This window comes from Labrus bergylta, chromosome 13 (assembly GCF_963930695.1).
Source record: "Labrus bergylta chromosome 13, fLabBer1.1, whole genome shotgun sequence".
Taxonomy (NCBI): domain Eukaryota; kingdom Metazoa; phylum Chordata; class Actinopteri; order Labriformes; family Labridae; genus Labrus; species Labrus bergylta.
This window is the reverse complement of record NC_089207.1, coordinates 5,017,880-5,043,997: the sequence shown is the minus strand read 5'-3', so window position 1 is coordinate 5,043,997 and position 26,118 is coordinate 5,017,880. Positions and strand designations below refer to the sequence as shown.

At 41.5% G+C, this 26,118-nt stretch overlaps 1 protein-coding gene across 2 annotated transcripts in view; it reads right to left on the bottom strand.

Moving 5' to 3' along the window:
• Positions 1–22,484, bottom strand: part of klf12b (Kruppel like factor 12b) — a 50,065-nt gene extending 27,581 nt beyond the window's left edge. Inside the window, exons 1-2 of one of the 2 annotated variants that reach the window (XM_020633931.3) lie at positions 22,312–22,484; positions 3,538–3,620 (exon numbers count right to left, since the gene is read on the bottom strand). In XM_020633931.3, the coding sequence (XP_020489587.2) occupies positions 3,538–3,603 (66 nt within the window). In that variant the 5' untranslated portion in view covers positions 3,604–3,620; positions 22,312–22,484. The other variant, XM_065962575.1, reaches the window with a different exon arrangement.
• Between the last annotated feature and the right edge of the window lie 3,634 nt (positions 22,485–26,118).

The following is a 26,118-nucleotide window of genomic DNA, read 5'->3' as shown; positions in this document are numbered from 1 at the left end:
TAAATAGAACAGACATAGAAATAGAAAACCTAAGCTTGTAACTGCCTATCAGAAATGTTAGCTTATGAAGCAGTGCCGCTTATCTTAAGAAGAACACCAGCTCTCCAAAGATTAAGCATAGAAAGATTGATCAAAGTAAAAGTGATAACTCATGTTTTCATTTTGTTTTGTCAAACACTTTTCCCCTATATGGACAATTTTTTTTATAATAAAATCTACATTTTATTTGCCAAAGAAAGAAATCTGCCATCTCATTGTTTAAAAGTGTTAGGCTGACTTTTCATTGTTGCTTTTCTTTTTGTTGGAGGAATAATAGTCTGTTACTAGCAGCCTGGAAAAATTGACGGTCCTGTGAGGCTCCTGTGTAAACACACTTCCGATTCAAGGTCAAAACAACACAGTGTTTAGTGTTACATAAAAGTGAAAAAACAGATATTTGCATTTTGGGTTCATGACACAACTCAACTAAAAACTTGAACCACTTCCACTCTGATTCCGACTGATGCACACACACGTACGTAAGCTCCTCACACGCCGACACACATAATAAAGATAGTCTCGACCCGCCTGCATGCCTATGTCCTCGTGCCTCTGTCTTTATTAGGGGATACTGGTTAGCGGGGCAGATTTTCCAGCCCCTTGCAGGAGAATTGTCTAACGAGGCGGACCATTTCCAGCAAGCCCTTGGCCCCCCGCCACCTAAATGAAGACCACATTTCTGCAGCAGCCTAAACTGTCTGTCTGCCGTTTAAAGGGAAGCACACAGTGTTACAGGGCAAGATTGGATCTTGGTGCACTTCAAAGCCGTGTGGGCTGCAGTGCTCACATCCTGTCTGCGACTGACATCACTGTAAGTATGGAGAGTGACTTCAAACGCCAGGTATTAGGTAGCTCAGCTGAGAGCAGGACACCCACAAAGAAACCACCTGCTGCCCCTCCATCAAGTCAAGAGAGATGGATTCAATTCTTATCAACACAAAGCACTCATACACTGCCGAACAATTCAAGATTGCTGCTAACCTGATGGGTTATCAGCAGCTGCTATTTTTCTCATCTATCATGCGCTCATGCTCCGGTTTTCATCGCAACAGAAACTATTTCGCTCTTCTCCCGCAGAGTGCTCCTGTAACATATTAGGGGCCTCGTTATTATTGATATGTTATGAATGGAAATCAATAGTAACTGAAAACTAATTCATCACGATAACAAATATTAACTGACCTGCACCCACTGCATACACACATACACACACACACACACACACACACAGCTGTGGCAGCAACACAAAGCCCCTGTAACCTAGCAACAGCCTCTCCATAACAAGACCACTTTATTTCTAGGTATGTTGGACCAGAGAGCACTGATGCTGCTTTGTATGTGGGCCAAGAAAACCTGCATGAGGTAACGCTGTTATTCCTAACAGGGCCAATGGACACAGTTTAATGCTCAAAATTAAAGTCAGTAGGGGCTTTCAATAAAAGTTTTATTATTGCATCTTTTGACAAAGACACAAGTATTGTCCTAATTTTTAAAACAATTTTGATACAAGCGGTTACATACCAACTCAGAGATTTTATTTGATTTTTTTAAAAGACTTTACATGTTTATCTCATGCGGCTCTTATAGGTCAACGTGTCTTTAACATGACTTTGCATGCTGATGCTTGGTCTTTTAATCCATTGTTCTATAGTACTGCAATTCATCGCAATCTTTTTTTTGCATCTCATACGTGATCTTGTTACACATCAAGCCAGCCAACTACAGCGAATGAAGTTCAAAGAAAGTTTCCAGATATTCAATGACCCATGCTGCAGAAGGGATCATAATGTTTTTTTGGTGGTCACTTTGGGTTTTTTTTACATGATGAAAACAACGTTGTCGTTTAAGTGCTCAAAAACTTCCCTGAAATGGAACCAAGGTGATCTTTTTTTTTTTTTCAAGGAAGCTACCCCTTTGTTTCAACTGTTTGCTAACACTTGGGGCAGGTTGTGAAAACTTAAATCAACTGCTTGTTTTCCTGTTTGCATAGCTTAAAGGGATACTTCACCCGTTGAAACATGAATCTGTATTGACATTGGGTCATATATGTAGTAGAAATGTGAAATAGATTTTGAAGTTGGTGCCTTCTTCGGCCGAGAAAAGGCAGAAATTGTCTTTTTGACCGGCCTGTCAGCAGCAGCCGTCTCGCCGCTATATTTATATTTTCGCCATTATTAGCTTTCTTCATAGAGCCTGTTAGCATAGCTTCCAAGCAATGGAAGGACGGACGTTATGGCGGACGTTAAGTTTCGATTCTGGGAGTGAGGTCCCACCCACTGATCTGTGATTGGTCTGTAGCTTCAGTGGTTGAAAATATGAGGAACTAGCATTGTAGTTTCACACCGCTAACCGCAACAGCTTCCAGTGACGCAATATGACGATATTTGCATCACTGGAAGCTCCTTCTCAGACTTAAAAATACAGAACTTTCCAGTCTCAGGGGGTAATGAGGGCTGGATGCACAACCATTCAAAAATACTACCAATTTACTACTGATACAATGCTTAATGCAAATGGGTGAAGTATCCCTTTAAGGTTAGAAACTCCCAAACTGACTGTCTCTGCCTTTCAGCTAACAATGTTACAATGTAACAAGGTGCAATTTCTCTTGGCATCCAAATCACAAATACCACTAAACATTGTCACACATGGGTTAATGTTGAATTTGCGTGTCTCTTGTGGAACCCTGAAGGGTCTCTAGGTTGTCTTTATGAGATGTGATAAAGTGTATCTGAGGAATGAGAGCTGTCTGATCCATATATATGGATGTGTTGTTAAACCTCCATCTTTAAGTAAACAAAAGTTTCCTCATGCAGACTTAAAAAAAGCCTACAAAATGTTAGGTCACTTCTTCTCTGTGATGGTTTCATATTAAGGGAAGAAAACAACACAGAGTTGACAGAGAGCGCTGAGAGAGTAGAGGCGTGCGTGAGAACAACGGAGGAAGAGATGGAGCTGAGATAATGTTTTAGAAAAGAGACTTAAGTGTCCTATGTGTGTGTGTGTGCAAAAGAGAGATTATTCAAGTGTGTTGTTGAGAAAGAAGGGTATGGGAGGAAGAAGAAAAACTGAGGGACGTACAGGGGCAGGAAGATACAGAAGAAGATAAGATTTAAGAGTTTCCCATGTGACCCTCCTCCTCCTCCTCCCCTCTCTGGAGTGGTGACTACATCTGCACAATCATCCTCATCCAGCACGGACTCTGTGCCGGCTCTAGTCGCCTCCCCGAAACTCCCCAATGCATTCCTGCTCCAGCTGTGCCTCTCCTCCTCCTCCTCCTCTCTTGCTTCTGGGTTTTTGCTCTTCTTCCTGCTTACTACCATGCTCTCCGACCACTCCTCTTAGCCCCCACACTCACTTACTTCTTCTCTCTCCTTCTCTTGCTCTCTTGCTCACTTGCTCAGGCCTGGGAGTGATTATCGGCCCATTGCCGGGAGGAGGAAAGACGGAAAGGGAAAAAAAATAAGGGAATTGTCTGGAAAACAACTGCTCTCTTACCCCTTGTTCCGATTCCAGGGGCTCGGCTTTGACTCGGACCGCAGGCATTCCGTCAAGCATTAACATCCTGTTTCTTCGGCTGCCTGTGAAGGGATACAGAGGAGGTGTAAGACGGGTGTTTTAGCATGACTAAGCAGGTCCCACACTCGCAGTTATTCACACATGAACATCAACAATGATGAGCACCCACTAAGAGATAAACACATTTTAAATAGACACACATTTTTAATGCTTCAAAACCATCAGAAGCTGACAGACAAAAAAGATTGCACACAAACTGTGTAAACTCAGGCAGTGCACAGTTTGACTCCTTCCTCCATGTATTTAGGATTTCCAATTGCCTGGTGAGCTGTTGCAAGGCTAATAACACTTCATAACGTGGAATAAAATCCTCTTAAGACTTCAATAGAATACAAATACTTGCTTTGATATTCGGTTACTTAACAGCAACCGGGACAACATTTTCTCTGCAAACGCTGAAATAACTGAAACTCGGAAAAAGAAAAGTGGAAAAACTGACACGTTTGACATGTTTGTAATATAAATATCAAAATGTGGCACAAGCATGCAAACACACACATTAACAAATAAACTATTTTAATTTGTATAGAAAAATAAAAACAAATCATCTCTTTACCCTTTCTATATAGAGCAGGTCTAGATTGTAGTATTCGTAATATTGCTTAGACCGGCAAAATAAATCCTCTATAGATCCATGAAGAAGAAATACTTTCTTTAAAAGTTAGAGACCTGAGCACAACCAGACTCTATGATGCAAAGCATAGACTTTGTAAAAAAGATGGACGACATGAAAGCTCCCCAAAAGCGAAGCAAAAACATTCAGAGCTCCTTCTACTAACTGGCTGCAGCATGGGTCATAAACTTCAGCTTCTCCATATTACTAGACGGGACAAACAAGCTGTTTTCTTAAACATGGTTTCTGTCTTTAAAGTAAGCTCTTGTGGTGCTGAATTCTGTCCAAGATTACTTTTTTCTAAAAATGCCAGCTTTAATTAGCTACTTGATGATATACAAAAGAGTAAAACGTCATGATTGACAGCTCTGTTGACAAATGCGGCTATAAAGGAGGAATGGTGAATGGAAGTGTAACATACCCATACACAGGACTTATTGAACTTTCCAAACCTGTGAGTGTATGCTTGAAACCAAGACAAAAAATCTGTTCTGCTGTGGCCTGTACCAATCTGACGGGTCTTTGCTGTGTTATCGTTAGGTTGTGCATTTTGGTTGGCCACAGGGGCGGGACTTAAATAGCACAGCCAGATCTACCGTGCATATTTGGCTTCAAAAGATGTCACTAGCGAAATATGTCAGCGCCCATCTTGGGGGTATTTTGGCTTCACGTTTGTAAAAAGGGAGAAGTTGGAGACATGTGGTCCATCTTTATATGCAGTCAATGGTGGAAAGCCTAGATAGGCTGTGAGGAGAAAGTGAGATAGAGGGAGAGACCGAGAGGGAGGAACAAGTAGACAGACAGGAAGATGAACACATAATACAGACAATAGATCACTCAATTTAGAGTATCAATGCCGATAATGATAGTAAATATATGAGAAATAATTAAATATATGTTATGTTTGTATTAATATACTATAAAGAAAATGCATCCTTAATAGTAGCTCCATTCTGTTGCTTTAAGAGGGATACTCAGATGGAGCCAATGACAACAATGCATGTTCCGTATCCCCTCAGCTGGGGCCGACCTGAGGTAACCCTCCCTCTTATTATTTTAGCAGCAGTACATGGAGGAATGCAAGCACGGCAGATAGACTCTAAACATCTCCATTACTCTCCACTGCTGGCACCAGCAGCAGGATGTGTGGCCCAGTTCCTTGCATTCGACAGCCACCGCCGCAGCCACCGTGACCACTCTAGTGCGGAGAGAAGAAAAGCTGAGCCAATCAGGAATGACATATAGCCTTTCTGTGCGTCCTATCCCATGATCCTCTAACTATGCAGACCATCTCAGATGTAACAGAACATCCCCGGGGCGTCTCAAACAATCAAGATTTTTTTTACTCACCAGAAAATCCACTCAAGATAGTGATCAAAAACATTTCTTTTTACAGATTCCAATGAAAGTTGTGACAAAAAAAAACTCATTTATTGCTCCACTGCCTCTTAGATTCCCCAGCACAACCCCTTATCCTGACTGTGTTTGTGTGTGAGGGAGGATGAGAGAGGGAAGGGAGGATTTACTCTCTCAATCTGCAACCCCCCCACCACCACCACCCATCCAACCGCCCAACCACCCCCAGATCTCGCCTCTCAGGTCTAAGTCCCTCAGGTACCCTGGCTGTGCTGTGCTGCTATTGTATTGTTGTCCAGGATGTCCTTCGGCTTCAGGTCTTTTGGTAGGCCCAGATAGGGTTGCCATGGCAACGGCTGTGCGGGTGGAGCTGCAGCCTCAGTCCAGCCTCGAGACACGAGTCGAGGAGAAGAAGAAGGAGAGGCGAGTGCACAGAGAGGGGCAAATAAAGTGAGGGTTTTGTTTTTCCTCAAGATGACCATCTGTCTTGCATTGGTCTAAAAAGTCTGGTTTTTATCATTTTGACAATTAACTTCATAAAAATTGTCTTAAAAGGTCCTCAACTGTATTTTATTAAGCTTTTATTAAACAGATTTTTTTAAGGCATCTTATTTGCTCTTTTGATGAACCTAAACTTAAATATGTCCAGACAGCTAAATCATGATAGCTTGTTTTCTTTAATTTGCCTTTATTTCTATTTTGTGTGTTGTTATCATCTCTTACAGGGGGTTTATTTTATAATTTATTTCTTGAAATCAACTTAGATATTTATGTTTACACTTTTCACATAGGTCTGGCTTCTAAACATGCTTCTAACTTAACTTAAAATGGAAAGTTACATTTTTTTGTTTTGCTACATCAGCATATTTTTTCTCTTTTTTTTTGGTGTGTTTTCGTTGGTCTGGTTTTTTTCAGTCATGCCACCTCGGCTCTGGAACAGTCTTTTTTCCATCCGTTCAGCTGACTCTGTTTCTGCTTTTAAAGCCAGCCTTAAAACTCATTTTTACAGACTTGCATTTATAGCTGACATATCATTTATCAGAGCCGGCGTGCATATTTTACACTAACTCTGTTTTAATGTTTTTTTACTTTCATTTGTCTTTTGTTTTAACTTTATGATTTGTTGTTGTTTCTGTATCTGAAATTGTGATCATCTTTTTTAAATTGCTTCTGTATCGCACTTTGTACACCCGTCTTGAAAAGTGCTCGACAAATAAAGTGTTATTATTCTATATTTTAGTTTTTATCCCTTATGTTGGTTTTGGGATTTTATGATGCATCTTAAATTACTCAGCCTCTAAAATACTCAGGGTCAGGAGTTGTGCTGGGGAAGAGATGGTCAAGTGTGACCATCTCTTTTAAGGGACATTCATCAATGTATTTGTTTTCGATGCTTAAATCAAACACGTCTTGCACATTTCTAAGAATCCACAATCTTTCCCAGTGTGCCTCCAGTCCAGATAATCCACTCGTTTGTGATCACCTTCCTAATGAACTGGCCTGCAGAAGCTTGCTCATAGGAAATCAATAGCCCAGTGCATACCTCTGCTAGTGGCTGTAATGACAGAAGAGCTAACAGCAGTGAGATAAACCTGAGTAATGAGCTAACAGAGGGGCACTGCGCGTCGAAGAGGTCACGTTGAAAAGCTTTGACAGGAGTCTACCGTCGACTGCTCCCATGAAAGGATCACGACTGCCGGTTAGCGATGCACGAACCAAATAGATAAGATGAACAAAGATTAGGTTTGAAATGAAGAGAATTATTCCATGCTAGTAAACCAATGGAGACCCTGTGTCCTCTATCACTACATTTGGTGTGCAGGCTCAGGCAGCCAGCAGTGTGCTGTCCATCAGCGGTATGAGGTGAGGCTCGGTGTGAGGGAGATGGAGAGAGGAGGGGTGAGGAGAGGAGAGGAGGGGAGGGTTAGAGGGAAACAGGGTAGATTAAGATCACCTTTCCATTTGCTGCACTCTGAAATGAAATGGCCATCCCAGGTGTGTGGGGGAGTTGGATGGAGAAAGGAGGGCAGTGAAGTGTTGAGGCATCTCATTTCTCTCTACCATAACTCCACACACCCTCCCACCCCACCCCTCCTGTCCCCTCCACAGAATCAAAAAAAAAAAGGAAAAAAGGAGCAGGTGAAGATTGAGGCCAGTCATAACACAAAATAATGCTGGTAAAAAAAAAAATGCATATTTCATTGTCTGCTTCTCGCTTTGCTATTTTTCTTTTGTGCTTATTGGTGCGCCTGTTAATGCATTTCACAGTATGACCTGAAACTCCCACCACATAGCCACACAGATGACCTCAGGTCCACTGTCTGTGCGCTGATGGAGGTGATAGCAAAAAGCTGGAGAGGACGGATAAAGCAAAAAGCTGGAGAGGACTGGCTGGATTAATTAACAGGACAAAGCTCTGGACCTGACAATAAGGGGGAAATCTGTGCTGCGTCACAACATTATTCACAGTCTGGGTACCCACCTTTTGTGGAATGAGTGTACGCTCAGATTTGTCCCTATGCAGAATTTAAATATAGATGTCATTCTTCCATATCCAAGAGCAATGAAACTATTAAACAAATTGGGTAAATGTAGGCTTCTTGTGTCTTTCTGCTGCACGGTACCTATAACATTTCATCCACCCTGACTAAAATAATTGTAATAGGAGCTTTAACTTTCTATTGTGCTAAAAAAAAAAACAAGCAGTCGCCACTTAAGTGACGCAAACAAAACAACTTACAGTTTAGCTGATAGCTGGTGAATCATTTGATTGGCCAAACATTGTGCACGCTGTTCCAGTGTATCCAGCAGAATACCTGATACATCAGCATACTAAACTTGAATATGTTTCTTTTTTTTTTCTCACGCTTCTTGTGTGATATTGCACATGTTTACAATAAAAACACAGATGCGTTCTGCAGATGTTAAAAACACACATTCAGCTCAATGTGTATCCTGCATTTTCCAAGAGGAAAAAATCGAACAGACCTGCAAAACCAATCAGTGAGAGCTGGTTTCTGTCTTACTTCTGATTCAGCCTTAGGTTTTTATCTGATCTGTGCTGTGTGTAAGTAAATGTTGTGAATGTTCTATTACTTTACATTGTCCCTGTCCACAACGAGCAATGCATGAGGTTTTTTTTGTGTCTTAAAGTGAAAGTTAAGCATCAACAAACTAAAAAAAAAACAAGATGTAGAATCTGTCTGCGAGTTCCACTTTCTCTCTCTCTCTCTCTCTCTCTCTGTCTCTCTCCGCTGCACACAAACACCACACACCCTGAACCACACGGCAACAGAGGGCCCCACCAAGGCTTCGTTCCCATGTCGAGCGCCCAGAGCAACTGTGTGCATCTCTGTCACAAAGGCTGGACCTGCTGCCACGGGGCTGGGAGAGGGTGAGGGTGAGGGGGGGGGGAAGGAAGTGAAGGGAAGGGAAAGGGAAAGGGAGGAGGGGAGGCAATGAATTATGGGAGATACATGAGGAAGTGTTAAGGGAAGGTGATAGCAAGAGGAATGAGTAAGTGAGAGCGGGTGAGGTGGTGGTAGTGGTGGTGGTGGGGGGGGGTTTGTTAAAGAGCGAAGAGTTGCTGGCAGGAGCAGCGGGTGGGGAAGCAACCGAGGGGAGTTGAAGAGGATGAGATGGGGTGGGTGGGGGAAGGGGGGGGGGGCAGGAGTCAGAGAAGCGAGAGAGGGTAGAGAGGGGATATGGACACGAGCCAAGGCCCGGTCGAGCGCAAAGCACACGGTGCAAGAATGCCAACAGACACCCCCCCAACCCCCCACCCCGCCTCTTCCCATCTAGTCCTCCACTAAAGAGAGTAAAGAAAGGAAGAAGACGAGAGAAAAAAACAAGCGTTCAAAAAGTTGCCCATTGGAAAGAAACGATAAAGAAGGGGCTGAAAGAGCGGCGTCATTAAATAAACAGCTGTAGGTGACATGAGGGGAGCATTTCCTGTGTTTTGCCTTTTTAGTTGTTGCCGCTAGCCTTTTTTTTTTTTTGCCCGAGACTCACTTCCCTTTTCTGTGCCCCTGGACACCCCGAAGTGTCACATTGGCCTGATAACCGGCCTACAACTGCTCGTTCATCAGCCTACTCCTCCGCTTCCTCTCGTTTGAGTCACGCAGTGCAGCTGCAGCTTTTAGAAAGAAAAAAAAACCTCACTGCATGCACTGCCGACTCAAAGGACAGGTAAAGAAAAAGTCTTTTCAGAAAAGTGACACTGTGACTCTTGTAGATCCTAGAAAAAAATAAAGGGTGTGGTATGTGTTTATGTTGTCCGCTAGCAGTGCAGACACAATAGAGCCGCAGCTGAATCACAGCTGATTTTCAATCTCAGTCTGTTTCGTGTTAACCCGTCTGCTCATGACCTCATCTTCTTTGCCTCATTCACATCTTGAGCGCCCATTCAGATAGTTCCCTGCAGAGTTTCGACTTCCAGAGTAACAGCACCAAGGCAAATATCAGAACTCAGAGTGGCTAAAGATCTATGCTGAGCTGAAACGCCAAAAAAAACATAAATGACCAGTTGATTTCACATCAGTTATTGACATTTGTTTTACTGTAGGCTATATGAATATTATGCCACATTTTTTAAGAAAACTAAGCGCAACATTTGCAGGATTTATAAGACTAAGAAAGAGTAAACACCAACTGCTACCCTTAGCAGGAATACAATTTACGCTAGCATCTAGCATTCGCCAGTTGGCCGAATTTCTCTCACCATTCTTCTGCTAGATACATTTCTGTTCTCCCACATCATAGAAATGGAGTCTCTTAAGCTTCATAGACAAGAGAATATGTTTGTATTCATGAAAGAGAATTAAAAAAATCTACATTTGCTAAATTTGCCCTGCTAAAGGCTACCAGCTAACGAGTACAGCCGATGACGGGCAGGAAGAAACTGCAATAGCTTTTGGTCTTTAAACTGAAAATTCACAAAGAGAGAAGTTTAACTAAGGGTTTGTGAAGACAGTACATGTTACAGCGAAAGGTGGAAGAGAGTAAAAGTGTGATTGCTGTGGTTGTTGTGTTTTCTTCCTCAGTCAGCTGGCACCCAATCGGGACTCCCCCCACACACCAGGAGATTGGATCTTAAATATTGAACATATCGGATGATTATGGTTTGCAATCGGGGCAGCCCCAACATCCGGCAGATCAGATGTAAGGTGTGAGTGGCACTTCGCATCAGAGGAGAATCTGGCAAGATAATCTTTAGGACATTTGAAAAATCAGGACTTTGTGTCTTTAACCTTTTATGACATTATCAAGGCTGTCTTTGAAAATGTCTCTCCAGAGGCACAGAATCATAGCAAAACTGTTTCACAGATTGACTCTGTATATGATGAGTCAACCGACCTATATGTTTAAAATCGTTGGAGTTCCCCTCTGATGACGTTCCAACCCCCGAAAAGTACAGAGCAGGTAAACAATGTAGACGCTGCTTGTTGCAGTTTGTGCAAGGTGGGGATGTGCTCTCCCTCAGTTCACTCCTAGATGTACTGAGATGGACTTCGTCTTTTTTTCTTATCATTCCTGGCACCCTGTGAATGGTCTCAGAATTTCCATTTCATAATCCGTGTTTTCCTTGGCAGGAGCAGCCAGCAAAGTCTTTCAGATGCTTCTGGGACATTTTTGAACAGGGCTCAAGAGAGCGAAAGTGCTGCTACCTCCCTGTTCGTAGAAAACCCAGACTTCTCTAACCCTCGACAGGCACAATGGCATCAAACTGCGAGATTATATTCACATCCCTTTGATGAAAAAAGTTCCCTTTAGGGTTAAAAACCCCTTAGAGATGCACTCAACTGATGCACTTTACCTCAAAACACCCTGGCCTTTTTCCACTGGGACTAAATCAGTCCCCCAGAGAGAAAAACTGCTTTCTTCATGAACGCGGCTATTATTAGACAGAACACACTTCTCATGTGTTGGATGTTTTTCATCTCTGGGACATACAGCCCAACATGGGGAGCTTATCAGGTCACATCAATTTATAGTGAATGTCATCCCCTATCTGTCTGTCTGATACTTTCCAGGCTTCGCTTGTGCTTCATTTGATGAGGCGTTCATGAACGTCTGGGCTCCCTGCTGCACTCACACATGTAGCCAGCAATTTAAAAATCATGCCGATGCTTCTGTTTCTTGATGTCACAAAGTTTGCAGCAGGATAAACACATAATAAAGTATGATTTTACTTGAAGAGCCTGTCACCAGCAGCAAAATTATCCACGCTACGTCGCTTAATGGCCATTCTTCCATGCTTTTTTCTTAAATCCAGCAGTGAGGGAGGACGTCATCGACAAAATGCTTGTTGAAAAATGTAAAGACGCATGGAATAAGTAGGCTGAATGGAGATAAATGTAGCAAAGGGTGAGTATTGATCTTTAAATCAGTATACAAAATCAAGCTCCAACCGGGCTTTCAGAAAATGTACAGAAAAAGATGTTTGACCCAGTTTTGAACTCAGACACATTTTAGTACTTTTTATAGATTCAAGATTTGATTTTTTTGAGTTTGAAACACTTTTTTACCAAGTGGACAGCACCTCATTTAATCCAAAAATAAAGTTGCATTAAGCTTTAATTACAATGTGCAATCCAATTTTTTCCTACAAAATGACCTTGTTATGCAACATCTTGTACAAAAAAATATTCTGCATGCTCTTTAGCATAACATACAGTCGATTCTAGAACAGGAACAAAAACTAAATAGTCTGTGAACACAGCCCACGAAGAAACCACACACACTAGCACACCAGCAAGGCCCACGGAAGTTCCCATATTTTTCTGGATTGCCCTTGGGTCTTTGCTATTTCTGCCAGGGGCAAGGGGAGATCCTGTGTCAGTAATCCTGTCGGGATGAGGTCGCCGGATGCGGCTCAAGTCCGCTGCCTTCTCCAGCACACACACACACACACACACACACACACACATACACATTATTTACTTTTTCAGTGACACTATGAATTTGTCAGTGCTGTGTTATTCTTTTACATGTTTTTAATTTGTTCCTCTTTCAGTGGTGAAGATTGTCTTTGTGTGATCTTGAATTTCTCGTCTTGTATTGTTTTGTATAGTACCTGCTGCTTGGTAAGCTAGTCTACTATAGACATGAGATAAAAACACTATAATTTTTCAATAAAATGTGCTCAAATAGTGGGCAGAAATCAAGCCACAACAATGTCTTGAATGCTGCTTTAATATATAATTAAGTCCTTAAAAACATACATATCATTTTAATAGTATACTGTGATTAAGGTTTGCCCAAAAATAATAGAACACTACTTAAATCCAGGCATTTAAGAGTGAAATGTAAGTTGATTAAAGGTTATTTTAAGCAGATCTATCTCTTGTATCCTTTTAAAATGAAGGATGTAAATGTAAGTGAGCAATAAAAGATCAAAACTTTATTTATTAGCCTGTCAAAAATATATATTTAGAAAGTTAAGTATAGAGCCTGTTTTTGTGACACCTTTGTCTTTGCAAAAGCTCCCCACCTCCACCAGCACCACCTCTGTCTCTGTACAACTGTGAAACTGTGGGAAATGAAGAAGCTGCTTACTCTGAGAGGAAACACTCAAAGCGAAAAAGAAGAGTCGGTGGCTGTCTGGTTTGTCTGCGTCTCCGTCTGTGTGTCAGACGCACTTCTTCTAAAAAGCTGACTTCCTGAGCCCGTGCTGCGTTCCACAATCTGGCTATATACCACACACACAAACCTTGTGACCTCTGTCTGCACCCACAATGAACCATATTTGTCTTAGATTAAAACAACACTCGCGCTCAACTCTGTGTCTGAATATTGCAGCTCGTCTCTGCTCATGAAAGAAGAATAAAGATGCCCATTCAACACAAACAGCCACCCACACACACCTACAGTATGCACGCACACACTCACCAGAAAAATAACACACAAACACACACACACACTTCCACAGAGAGGTAAACAGAAGCGTCTGACATCCTCTTGCATCATGGGCCTCAAATGCAGCAGAGGAACAGCTAAACAAGCTGTGACCGTGACAGCACTAAAGTGAGGTGGCATTACTCAAGTGAGCGTCGGCTTACAAGTCAAAGCAATTTGCGACACCGTTCGAGACAGTTTATGTCCAATTGAAGATCATTTTGATGTAATCGTGAGAAAGAATAAGTTAAATATTCAGTGCGAGGGCTGCGCTATGGAACCACATATAAACGCCACAAAAAAGGCGCCTTAAGCTCTAAACTGAATATGACGTTTTGCTGCTACAACATAATCATCTGACCTCTCAAGAACACCCTTCACACGCACGCACGCACACACGCACACACACACGCACACACACAAGCGCGCACACCTTTTTAAATGCAGTAGGGTCAGTGGCTGTGCATCTAAAATAGCCTCTGACACAAAAACCTAACATGTACCAAAGGCGGGGGGAGGAGGAGGAGCTGTGCAAACCAAGATTTCAACTTGACAGTGGTGTAATTGGCACAACCCTTCTGGAATATTCCTTGCATGTTGTTGGCCAGCATGATATGATATATCTCTAATGTGCAATAAAAACATGCTCAGTGTAATTTTTATGGACTGTATTTATAGCCTTTAGTGTTCATTGTTTATTGTATACTTGTTACATGGTGACCTCTGTCTGTACACTAATTATCTTTCCAAAGGCATCTTTAAACTCTGCCATTTTGGCCTGTGGCTGAGATTCACAGATTAGAACAGTGGTTTCTTCTTATCCAAATAGTGTGAATGTATGGTCCATTTGTGCCCTACTCTATTAGGTTCAACAGGAATACATGGTAGAAGAAAAGATAATATTGATTTCATATTATTCAGTTTCAGGCACATGTTTTAGACTGTGTTTATTTCTGAATATGTTCATGTTGCAAAGTTATAAAATGTGATTTACTGAGAAGCTTGAATGCATGATTCATCACATCCACTTGTTTTAATCTGTCTGTTTTGTCTTTATTTCTTTACTTTATCTTTAAGCACTCTGAACTACTCCTACAGTGTGAAAGAGGTTGTATTATTAGCTTTAATTTATGTCTATTATTGTAATTAAGCCCTTGTCTATGAAGTTGTTAACACACTGTACTGAATGTTTGACTGAGAGAGAGAGAGAGAGAGGGGGATAGAGAGAAAGAGGTTAGCTTCAGTGAATCAATAAAAAAAATGCACTCAGTGACTCCGTCCTAGTCTCTTATTTACTCTGGTTGCCCCAGTCTGAGGCTGAGGTGACCACGCTGCTAAATCAAACGGACACAGGTGCATTGTGGGCACTGCCCTGTACAGAATAGAGAGCAAATAAATACTTTAAAACCTGTGATGATTTCTGTTGACATTCCTTGATTGCTACAAATCCAAATATCACAGACACTTTGTGTAACATGTTTATCAAACCACATGAGGATATATTGTGAAGGTATGAGCAGTCGTTTCTTCTGATGCAAAGGGTTAAGGCTGCTTCTCGTGATCTCCTGTAGAAGGTCAGAGTGAAACTCTGCTCTCATTTCTTGCCCTTACAGAGAGGTGGGATGCATTAGATTAGCATCCTCACAATAACCTGCATCCTTTTCCCTCCGACCACCATCACTACCACCCACATACTCTCTCTCTCTCTCGTTCCTTCCACTCCCCGAGGGATGACAGTACACTCCTGCCCTAATGGGGGATTCTTTGCTACTGCCTACTGCCTGTCTTATCCCCCTAGGCTTTTATATATATGTGCACTTGTGTTACAACATGTATGTCTGAATGTGTGTGTGAGCGATCCCCCTTCCCCCCCAGCATATGCACTGTGTACGTACTACTCACAAAAGCTTGTCTGACTAAATGCATCACGGCACATGTGCACTCATATGCACTCTGAAAGATCGACCTAGATGTTTTACAATAACCATACAATGCAGAAGCACCAATACACTGACTCATCTACAGTATCTGCTGTAAACAAGTCACACAGAAATAATAGCAGCCCAAACACTTAAACACACACTCAGTTGTCTCCCAGTGCCCTTTTTTTCCCTCACTCCCTATCCATGACACACACACACACACACACACACAAAGCTCTGCATGCACGAATATACACACACAAAAAAACACACATGCATTGCACTCAAGAGTCCTGCAGAGTCCTCTTGATGCAGCCTACCCTATCTAACCCGACTTTGTGCTGACACAACATAATCCACCCAAACTCTCTCTGCACATGGAAAAAGACTATAACCGACCAAGCTAAACATTCCGACACACTGACACTTGTTACATCAAATGTGCGCTTGTGCAGTTATTTTCGCTCACAAGTTTTTCCCCTCGGTTTGACCCATTCCGGCTCTCCAACGCCACTCAATAAAAGCCAGCAGCTGTGTTTACCTCTATTACTCATCTACTCACGCCTTCACTTCGATTGTTTTTCCTCTCTTTTTTTTTTTTTTTGTTCACCTCATGCTGTCATGCCGTCCTGTGCTGCTACCTGGCTGAAGCAGCTAATTGAGAGGAGTTATGGTCCATAGCATGAACCCACAATCAGTTTTGCTGAAGTCCAAAAAAAAGGCCTGTGGAATGCCACAGGCAACCCAAATGGATTCCACATGTTTGAATAATTTCCCCCTCTAATGATTGACCTAAAGCACAACTGGAAACGAGGTTCGCAGTAATCTGTGCAGCATCCTTACATACTGTAGGTCTGGTAAAAGCATCTACATTCAAGTTATTCAAACAACAGGCATTTTCCTTCTGACTTCACACTCAAAGCTCAAATGCTTTTAATACTGTACTGCTGTGTTCAAAGTTTGAAATCATGTAGAAATCAATGTCTTGTCCAACACCACTGCGGGCTAATATTTCCATAAAGAAGAGGAAAAAAAACACATTATCCATTGTACCTTGTGCCACAAAACAGTAAGCTGATGTTCGCTGGGAAGTGTTCTTACATTAGTTGTTGTTGTCGTAATGTTAGCATTTATTCAATAACTAACAACCTTGTTCCCCTGCATTAGCTAGGAAATTATGCTTTTACTATTGTAGCATGTCAAACTTATGTCAGCAAGGGAATAGTTGGATGCTAACATGTGTTATTGACTCTTAAAAAGTAGATAATGAGCTACTTGATACAGGTCTAACTATGTTACAAGAGCTAACATGAGCAGTCACACAATGTTACAAGTTAAAGCTAGAAATGTAAACTTTACCGATCAAAAGCTACACCATCAAATGGTATTAAAGGCTACATCACTGTTAGGTGGCTAACAATGCCATTAGCTAGGAGTTTACGCCTCTTATTGCAGCACAATACTCAATAGAGCCTGTAGCTAGGAAGTTGTGAAATGCTTATGTTACCTGTTTTCAGAGCAAATGCATAACATTTAAATATAGACATTGTGCCTCCAATTCTCAATGCTGATAAAAAAAAAAGCAGTGAAAGGATAGCGACTTGTCAGATACCGCATGTTTGTAAAAATTTGTGACGCTCAAACTCAGCAGTAAGACAATATTTTGGCATTTCTTGAGTTTTTATTTTGGCATTTCCAACCTGATACCTTGAGTATCAGGTTGGAGGAAAATGGCCTCTCATGTGAATGAAGTGAACTGATGCTACAGCCTTCTTAAGATTCTATAAAGGGAAACTCTTTCTGTAAAAACCATCTTAAAAATGGGTCCAAAACACTTGAAAACGCTGACTTTGAATGCTCTTCCATCCTCTTTTTCTTGGCTTCCTTCCTTTCCTTCTTTTCCTCCTGTTCGGCGACCATATTTGGCTAAAGTTAAATACACACTAGGTTGATAGGGGAAACATCACCACAGATAGACAGGCCCTTCCACCGACATGCCTTTCCATCCTTGCCATGGAAACATGTCGAGCAACCTTAAATCAGAGTCTGGGGGCAAGCGCTGCTAAATGACTCACTTCCAGTAAGTACTGAGTGTGCTGCTGTAGAGATGGTGTCATTATGAGAAAAAAAACTGGATCAATGGTTTGGTCAGGGAACTTAAATTCTGCCTCATTTCAGTCTGTCTTTTGGTTGAGGAAAGCGTTCCTTTCTCTTAGAAGTAACACAACATTTGCGAGGCTTCAAGTTTCCATATGTTACAAAAATGTAAGATTCCCACATTGATGTTTTACAGTCCTACAAACAGCCATGTTGCGTTCATTCTTTTTGTTTGAGTTCACTATTTAGACTATCAACCTCAGCGTCATTTACTGTTGCACAATACTTTCCGGGCTCTCTCTCTCTCTCTCCACCCTTTCACTCTCTTACTCAGTCACAAAACACACTTGGTCTAGCACTCAAAGTACACCCTTAACTCAATTTTTGGTAAACAAACGCAGGCTGGACACGGGGGTCAAAGGCTGAATCCACAAGAGAAATCTCAAAGGGAGAGAACATTTTGTCATCTTCTGACATGGTGAAATAACAGCACGGGGAGTTCATCTCGCAGCCATCACCAACAACAGCCCCCGTCTCCGACACATGATGTACGTATCAGCTAATTAAACGATATGAAATGAAGTGTTTTCTTCTACTTACATTCACAAAGGTTGTTAATTAGCTTACCTGAAAAGTCTCAAAAATGTTGGTAGGCCTACAAAACAACATGTTTTTGTATGTTTACTGACTAGTTGGTATTCTGCCAAAATGTCTAATTTTCAAAACAATATTAAGTTGTAGTCTTTTCAGCATCATTAGATTGTCTATAGATATAAAAAGTGAAAGCATCCAGTTTAGAATATTTCTGTTTCATTGGATCTGAAATCACACACAAATCACTCTGCAGTTGATTAGTCATGTTGTGGTGTTAATGATCAAGTGATGAGTAAAAACTATTGTCTCCTATTAAGCACTTAATACAATCTTGCAATTGCAATGATGGAATTAACGTCATGAACAAAATGACCTGAATAGTAAATAGAAATGATTTTTTTCCAATTAGCTCATTATATTCAGTCCTCTGAGCTCCATATAAAGAGATGTAGTAGAGAACAAGTTGCTGATTTGGGACACAACCAAAGTCTTTGTGCACAGGAAGTCAGTACAATTACCAACAAATTTCCTGCTTTAATTAACAAAAAAATTTCATGGGGTCGTTTAACCCACTTAATATTTGAGCTTATTGTTCTGTTGATTTTATAAACTTTTATTTGCAGGTACATCTATTTATACACTAAGTCATGCATCTATTTGTGTGCAGTCAGACTCACACATTGCATATGCATGCCCTTTGCTAGTCTTTTGTAAGAGCATGTCGGTGTATGTGTGTCGTTGTGAATGATTTTTAAGGGTCTTTGCATGATGCTTCCTGTGGCTGAAAATCTGGGTTTCACTCAATGCGATTTCTGAGGAAGGAGGCCACATCGTATCCCACAATGCACCTTAGGCATACCAAACCTCCATAATCTGCCTCTCTGGCCTCGGCTTACAGCTGGAGGACCCAAATGAATCCAGCCTCATAGTGCACTGCAGAGTATCTGCAATCAATGACGATACACTCCATAACACCCACCTGGATCAATGCTTCAGCAGTCCGTCAATATGCCAGCAGTTAACCCAGCTGATTAGGGGGTAATACAGGGAATTTCACATGTCCCTGAAAAAGACAATGAGATTTCATATTGTAGGGTCCACAGCAACTTCTTCCTGAAAGATTCCATCTGTCAACACACACCCAATTTGTGTGTTGTGATCTTTGGCGGACAGATGATGCTTATAGTGGGGGGAATCCTGCCTTGCAATTAAATGTGCCGGCCAGAGCGCTGTTGACGGACAGATAGAGTCTATCTGTTGGTGATTGGCTTTTTAATTGAGTCCCCCCACCTGCACTGATCTGTATCATAAACCCATGGACCGTGTCTGGGGATAGATGGGTTGTTGGGCTGTCGAAGGAATCAAAGTGACAGTAGCAGCCTGATGTGTATGGAGGAAAACGGCACAAGATGCACCACATCATATACTTTTTTACAAAAATATCAGGATTTATCAAGTGAATATCCATCAGCAACAAGCAGACACTTGACAGGAGAATTTAAATGGTGGAATATAATCCACCATTTCAAGCTAAAGCGGCTGGTTCTTTGTAAGGAAAAAAAAACCATTTCCATAGAAATCCATTTTCAGAAAATGAAACTGTAGTTCCCATCCAGTCACCCATTGACAGTCAATGAAAGTCCCCTAATATTAAGGAAGCAGTCATTTACATAAAACATAATCTCCCTCTAAAACCTGTACAAACTTTTAGCAAAGCAGCTACAAGGCGACCAATGACATCCTCCTGCAGACAGGGGTCGAACAATGTAATTTGTTGTTTGATTTGGAGCACTTTCTTGAATTTCTTAATCAGTAGAATATAATGTGACAGGACATTTAAAGGTCAAAAATACTCAAGTGGCCAAAGATACTTAACCACACATTCAAAAATAAACAACTCACCAAAGAACTCTGTCGAAATCGTTGTGAAAGGATCGAAAAAATACCAAGGGTCTGGTATAAGAAACTCCAGGTGAAATCAGAGTGAAAAATGTGTCTGTTTGCATTCACACATACAGCTTCAACGGCAAATATCAGGAGTTTTTCTGACAGTGTCAAAGCCATATCTGTGAACGCACCACTCAGCTCTGCTTTCAGTTCGGTTGTTAGTTCGGCCTTTTGCTGGTTCAAGCTGTTATAGTCATCTATTTTCAAGTTGTCACACAAAAATTGTTTTTGTGGCTTTTGTTTTCTTGTTTTGAACAAAAACACATTGAAAGAAAACATACAATGTAACATCACTGAGTTGACAACCAAGTCTGTGGTTATCAGTAAGTGGAGCACCACTGGAACAAAAAAAACAACTGTATAGTTTTTGTGATATTACATCAGCTTCTTCAAAAAGAAAACTCACTGATTTGGTCGGCAACGCTATAGTCAATATTTGCAAGTTCCAAATTGCAGAGCTCCAAAACAGTTCTTCTTCTCTGCTCACAGAAGTGTCGCTACAGAGTCCTCTCTCAATGTGAGGTTATGTATTTCCCTGCTAATTCATGCAGAAGGCGCCTTTGTAAATGGATTTAAGTGAGAGTTTAAACGAGCGCTAATCTCACCCCGCTGAACATCCAAGAGCTGCAGGGGGTCCCATCCGCACACACATGACCCAACCCGCCCCCTTCTCCTTTAAACATTCTTTTTTTTTTTTTTTTCTTTTTTTTTTTTTTACTGTGGATGAGATCCCCACTTAAAAACACACAAACACACACCCTGCAGCCAACACACAGTTACAGGCGAGGCAGGGCCCCTTCCACAACGCGGGGGTAAAGTCACAGAGGTCAGTGCTCAGTTTCCACATCAAACCCAAGAGCAGAGGCCAGAGTCTCATCTCCCCCTCCCACTCCCAATCCTACCCCTCCTCTTCGCAAACACTCCCCCCCCCTCCTCCCCCTCCTCCTCCTCCTCCTCCCCCCTTTTTTGCTGGATGTACAAATGCCTTTGCTGTCAGCTCTGCCCGGGTCCCCTGTAATTGAAAATAACAGCCAAGGGCCAGCCCCCGGCCACTCTCCCCAACCTGGTGGCTCTCTGCCTCTCTGACAGCCACCCATCAATACCAATGACTATTACCCTGCAAGTGAGAGCGCTGCCGATGACATCCAAGACACCACCCCTGCAACACTCCCACACACGCACACACACACACACACACACACGCACACACACAAACACACACACACCTCCCCCCTAGTGTCCTTCCTCCGCTACCCGAGCCTCCTAATGTTTAACCCATTGCTAACAGCCTCTCTAAGCTGCTACAGTAGGCAAACAAGCCTGTCTCACACACTGCAATTTCTTCACACAAACGCACACACACACTTTAACACACACACACACACACACAATTCTCTTATGGCATGCACGAAACTCTGACAAGCTGCAAACTTTTTTTTTTTTTCCAGCGCAAAAGAGAGTTTGCTGCAGCCCTCACTTCACACTCTTTTTATCCCCCACAAACACATTTCTTCTTCAACAAATGCTGCTAAAGTTATGCGTTTGAAAGTTTCTTCAGAGGTAAATAAGTGACACTTGAGAGGTTTCACAACTGTAGAGTGAAGATGCTGCTGCTCATTTACAGTACAATCACTTTTTTTTTATGACAGCTTTATGAATCTACAATTGGGGAAAAGGTGTCTTATGTCCAGCCAACAGCATGCAGGGTCTCTTGTTTCCCCCCCTACACACACACACACACACACACACACACACACACACACACACACACACGCACACTGACAAGACACCAAACACAATGCCATAGGTGATCAGAGCTGTCATCTGCCTTGACAGAGAAATGACAGCTGAACGAGACGCGCTGAAGACAAGCACAAAGCCCCAAGCAACGTGACAAATGAAGCCCACAGCAGCGAGCCAGCACAGGAACAGGACGGACACATTCACACACACACACACACACACACACACACACACACACACACACACACACATACACACACACAAAAAATAAATAAAAGCACAGACCTTGTCAGGAGCTGCAGAGCCGTGGAGATCAGGAGACTGTTTCCCTCTCTGTCTCCTCTCCTCCTCTCCCTCTCCTCTCACTCTTGCCTGTATGTATGTGTGCGTGTGTTTGTGTATGTGTGTGTGTGAGTGTATATGTGAGTGCTCCCTCCCCTTCTGCCTCTCAGCTGCTCGGCTCAGGCAGTTCTCAGGAAATGAATGGGAGCGCACAGAGAACTGTTGTACTTGCAAATGACTTACCCCGAGTCACATGATCCGCTAAATGTAGGGTGGGCCGGTGGGTGGAGGCTTCATAAGCAAAAGGGAAGACAATATACTCTAAGCTTTAACAGCATGCATCGAATTACACGGGGCCCCTCCGGGGAGGTTTCCGACGCGTCCGCTCTCAGTCAGCCCGCTCTCCCTCTCTCCCCCTCCCGCTGCGCAGCGAGGAGCCCCGGGCTGGGGTGAGCACCGGAGCACCTCCCCGTTTAAAGGGGACGGAGACGAAGGTGTGCACTGAGGAGGGGAAACAGCTTCATGTTTCAACTCTGTTTGATTTACAACATGTATGTTTTGACATGTGATACATTTCTTATATCAATAAGTGATAAAGCGTAGATTTGGAAGTTTTGTTTGGTGTTAATTAACAGTGGGTTTTTTTTTGTAAGTAGCCTACTATGATACAAATCACTTCTTAGAATACATTATTTTAAAATGAGTAAAAATGTTTGATTGATTAATCATTATCTGATCATATTTTTGTGATTTCTTTTGATGAACTCAATTTCAAGCAAAAATGCCAATCATATGAGCATATGAGCTTCTCAAAACGTGGAGATTTGCACTTTTTTATTTACATCTGACAGTAAACTTAACTTTAAATTAGCTTTATGAGTACATTTGGATTGGATGGTCTTTAAAAAGTGCCACTTTTGACTTAAAATTGGGACCTTTCGGATTGCGATTGGTTGTTTTATAGTCCAAGCATGAATTGATTAATTGGATTATTATTTTTTATTTTATTTTATAATTAATAGCAGGGTTCTTCATTTTTAGAGTTCAAGCATAAGTATGAAACATTCTTTATTAATAACACCTTAAATCATGTGTCTTTGAAAGAACATCTTATGGTTGAAGTACTTTTTTCAACATCATTGTTAACAAACCTTCGCAGGAAACAGTGATAATACATAAAATGCAGGACACCAAAATGTTGTTTTTTAATCAACAAATAAAGAGCTTGGTTGATTGTATCAGTTATTTTCTAGATCAATTGTTTGAACCTTGATAAATTATCAACAGTTGTAACATTGTCGTAAATTAATCTAAAGATTTGTTACATTTTATTTAGTTAGTCCATCATTTAACCAATCAATGAACTTATCGTTGCAGCTCAAACTGCTTAACTCCATAAGTCTCACCAGATATTAGTTTTCATGAATCATACATCTTTCATTTCTCTCCTCTCAGCTGGATTTTTACTTCCTGTTCCTGCTGCAGAGAGCCACTTCTCTGCCTGATGTTTAAGTGAGCAGCCCTGAATACCATATGGGAACATTTCCCCGTAATGACTGCTTTTAAATCCTCTTCTGTATAGAGCCTGAGCCGCTGCACCCATGTCAGTGTTCATGAAAGGTATCTCTGTGGTATGATGGCGAGGCTGATGCTGATGCTGCAGAGTCCCCTGGGAGCTCTAATTAAGGTAAAGGAAGCAGGACTCATCTGCATGGCTGATGGAGCTCACAGCGCTCTTTATCATTATGGAGCTGCACGGAGAGGCCTGATTGAGTGAACCAGAGAGGGGGAGAGAGAAAAAGAAAGAAAGAAAAAACATATTTACAGTAGTCGACTGGTCCTGGTCCAACTCTTACCCACTTAATATTCATTCTGTTTCACTTCAGATACTGTATGTCTTCTGTTTGCAGTGAATAGAGGATGAAATGGTCGGGTGGAGACGAGAGGATGGAACCAAAGGGATGGAGATTAATAAGGTTGGATTGGCTGGATAAAGGGACGGATTGGTGAATGTATGCGGGTGAATTAAGAAGTGTATTTTGTGGCTGTTTGAATGGGAGGGGCTCCATTTGTTCAATGGGAGGAGGGGACGGTTGGATGAATGGATGGATGGATTGAATCATGAATATGGCAGTGGTCTAAATTCTAATGGGATATAATTGCACACTTGTTAAAAGGAGGGTTTGATCTTGCTCTGAATGTGTTTTTAACCATTTTGATAAAGATTTTTATAAAAACATTTGTCGTTTTTTTATGCGCAATGTCTTTACATATCATTATCCTAAGGCTATATGTGTAAAATATGAGCTGAAACAAGTGTGATTGAGAGTTTTGCATCAGCTTCACCCCTTCTGTTATCGAATGGGGTGAAATAAGGCTGTGTTACTATCGACGGTGAACCTCCAAAATAAGCCTTTTTTTGTGTGTGGTTTCCATGACACCTACTACAATACCCGTAAGCACAGCCACCTACCAACCAAACACAGCATAAGAACAGCTCTCAGGGTGGAAAAAAAACAACAAATAGATCTGTGCTTGAGTGAATTTTAACTGCTGCTGAATATTCACAGTGGAATAAAGCACAAAAACACTGTGGTATGAAAGGTTGTGTGATACGTTTGTTTTCACCAGACACAGAGAATTTAAGCAATGTTAAACTCTCTGTATATCTGTATAGAAATCTCTGTAAACAGACAAGATCGGAGTCTTGAAAAATACAAAATTGTGATAATCCACATGTCATCTTTAATGTGCATCTGTGCCTATGTTTAAGGGGAAGCTTTACAGGTCTGTAATATTCGATATGAGTTGATATCTAACCTCGTATTCTTGCATTTTCAACCTGACTAAGTAATGAACGAGTAAACATGCGTCCCCTTCTTTTAAATACACAGATTCCCTTATAAGGGTCCGTTACGCAAATAAATTCAAATTAAATAAACACACATCTTTGTTTCTCTCACTGTATGTAGAAGCCTGAAAACCTGTGAAGTCATACCTGCAATCGTGTGCTATAGCTGACTCTGGTAATGTTGTACAGACTGTATTATTTTATTAGAATTAATGATGGATCAGCCCATCCTGTATCCTTTTTGAAAATATTATGGATATTTGACAGACCCTTAAACTTTTACAGTGTGTTGGATCATTTCAGGTACATGTCATGTTTTGTGCAGTGTCTGTAATGCCGTTTTTTAAAGGTCCCATATAATGCAAAATACGCTTTGCCATATTTTTATGAGGACACTTTTATGTGTCTGTCTACAAACCCCACAATTATTAAAACAAAAACAAAAAACATCCTCTCTTTTTGCCTTCTCCACTTTTCAGGAAATGTGTGCTCAAACAGGCCGTTTGTGACATCACAAAGGGAAGTAACCCCTCCCCCAGGTGGATGACACTCCAACTGCTAGGTGTTTGTTCTGCCCTCTGAGTCTGCCTTCTCACCGTTAATAATCTGGTATGGTGCAAGAAAGCCCCAGCCACATCCCCTTCCAGAGAGGGGCGTGGTCAAGCACAGCTGACTTGCGTTTAAAACTATAGATGAAGAAACTGCCTGTTCTGGCCAGAGCTGAAGTAGAGGGGTTTATAGGCATGACAAAATACAGGATCAGAGTTGATTTTGAGCAAGAACCTTTAAAGACATGTTTTGGGGAGCTCTTATTTAAACTGGTTGAAAAATAGGATAATATGTGACATTTAATGAGCAGATAAAAGAGGAACATGTAGCTAATAAAATCTTACATATTGCAAGAAAAGCAAAAAGAAATCCTCATGTTATGTATCGCTGACTAACTGAAGGTGATGTAGCTGAAGCTGCGTGAGAATATCAAGACCGTGTGCACATTGTGGCCAATGCAGGTGATGCAACATGTTGTATTGGTTGCAGAGAACAATCACACTTCTTTGAGTGTCAGACCAGTACAGCATAAAACTTTTATTACTTTATTTGAATGGAGTTTTTAGGTACTGTATGTAAAATTTACATCAATTTTAATTGTCTGAAAATGTTTAGCTTTTACTTTTTACATGTTAACCCAATTACCTGTT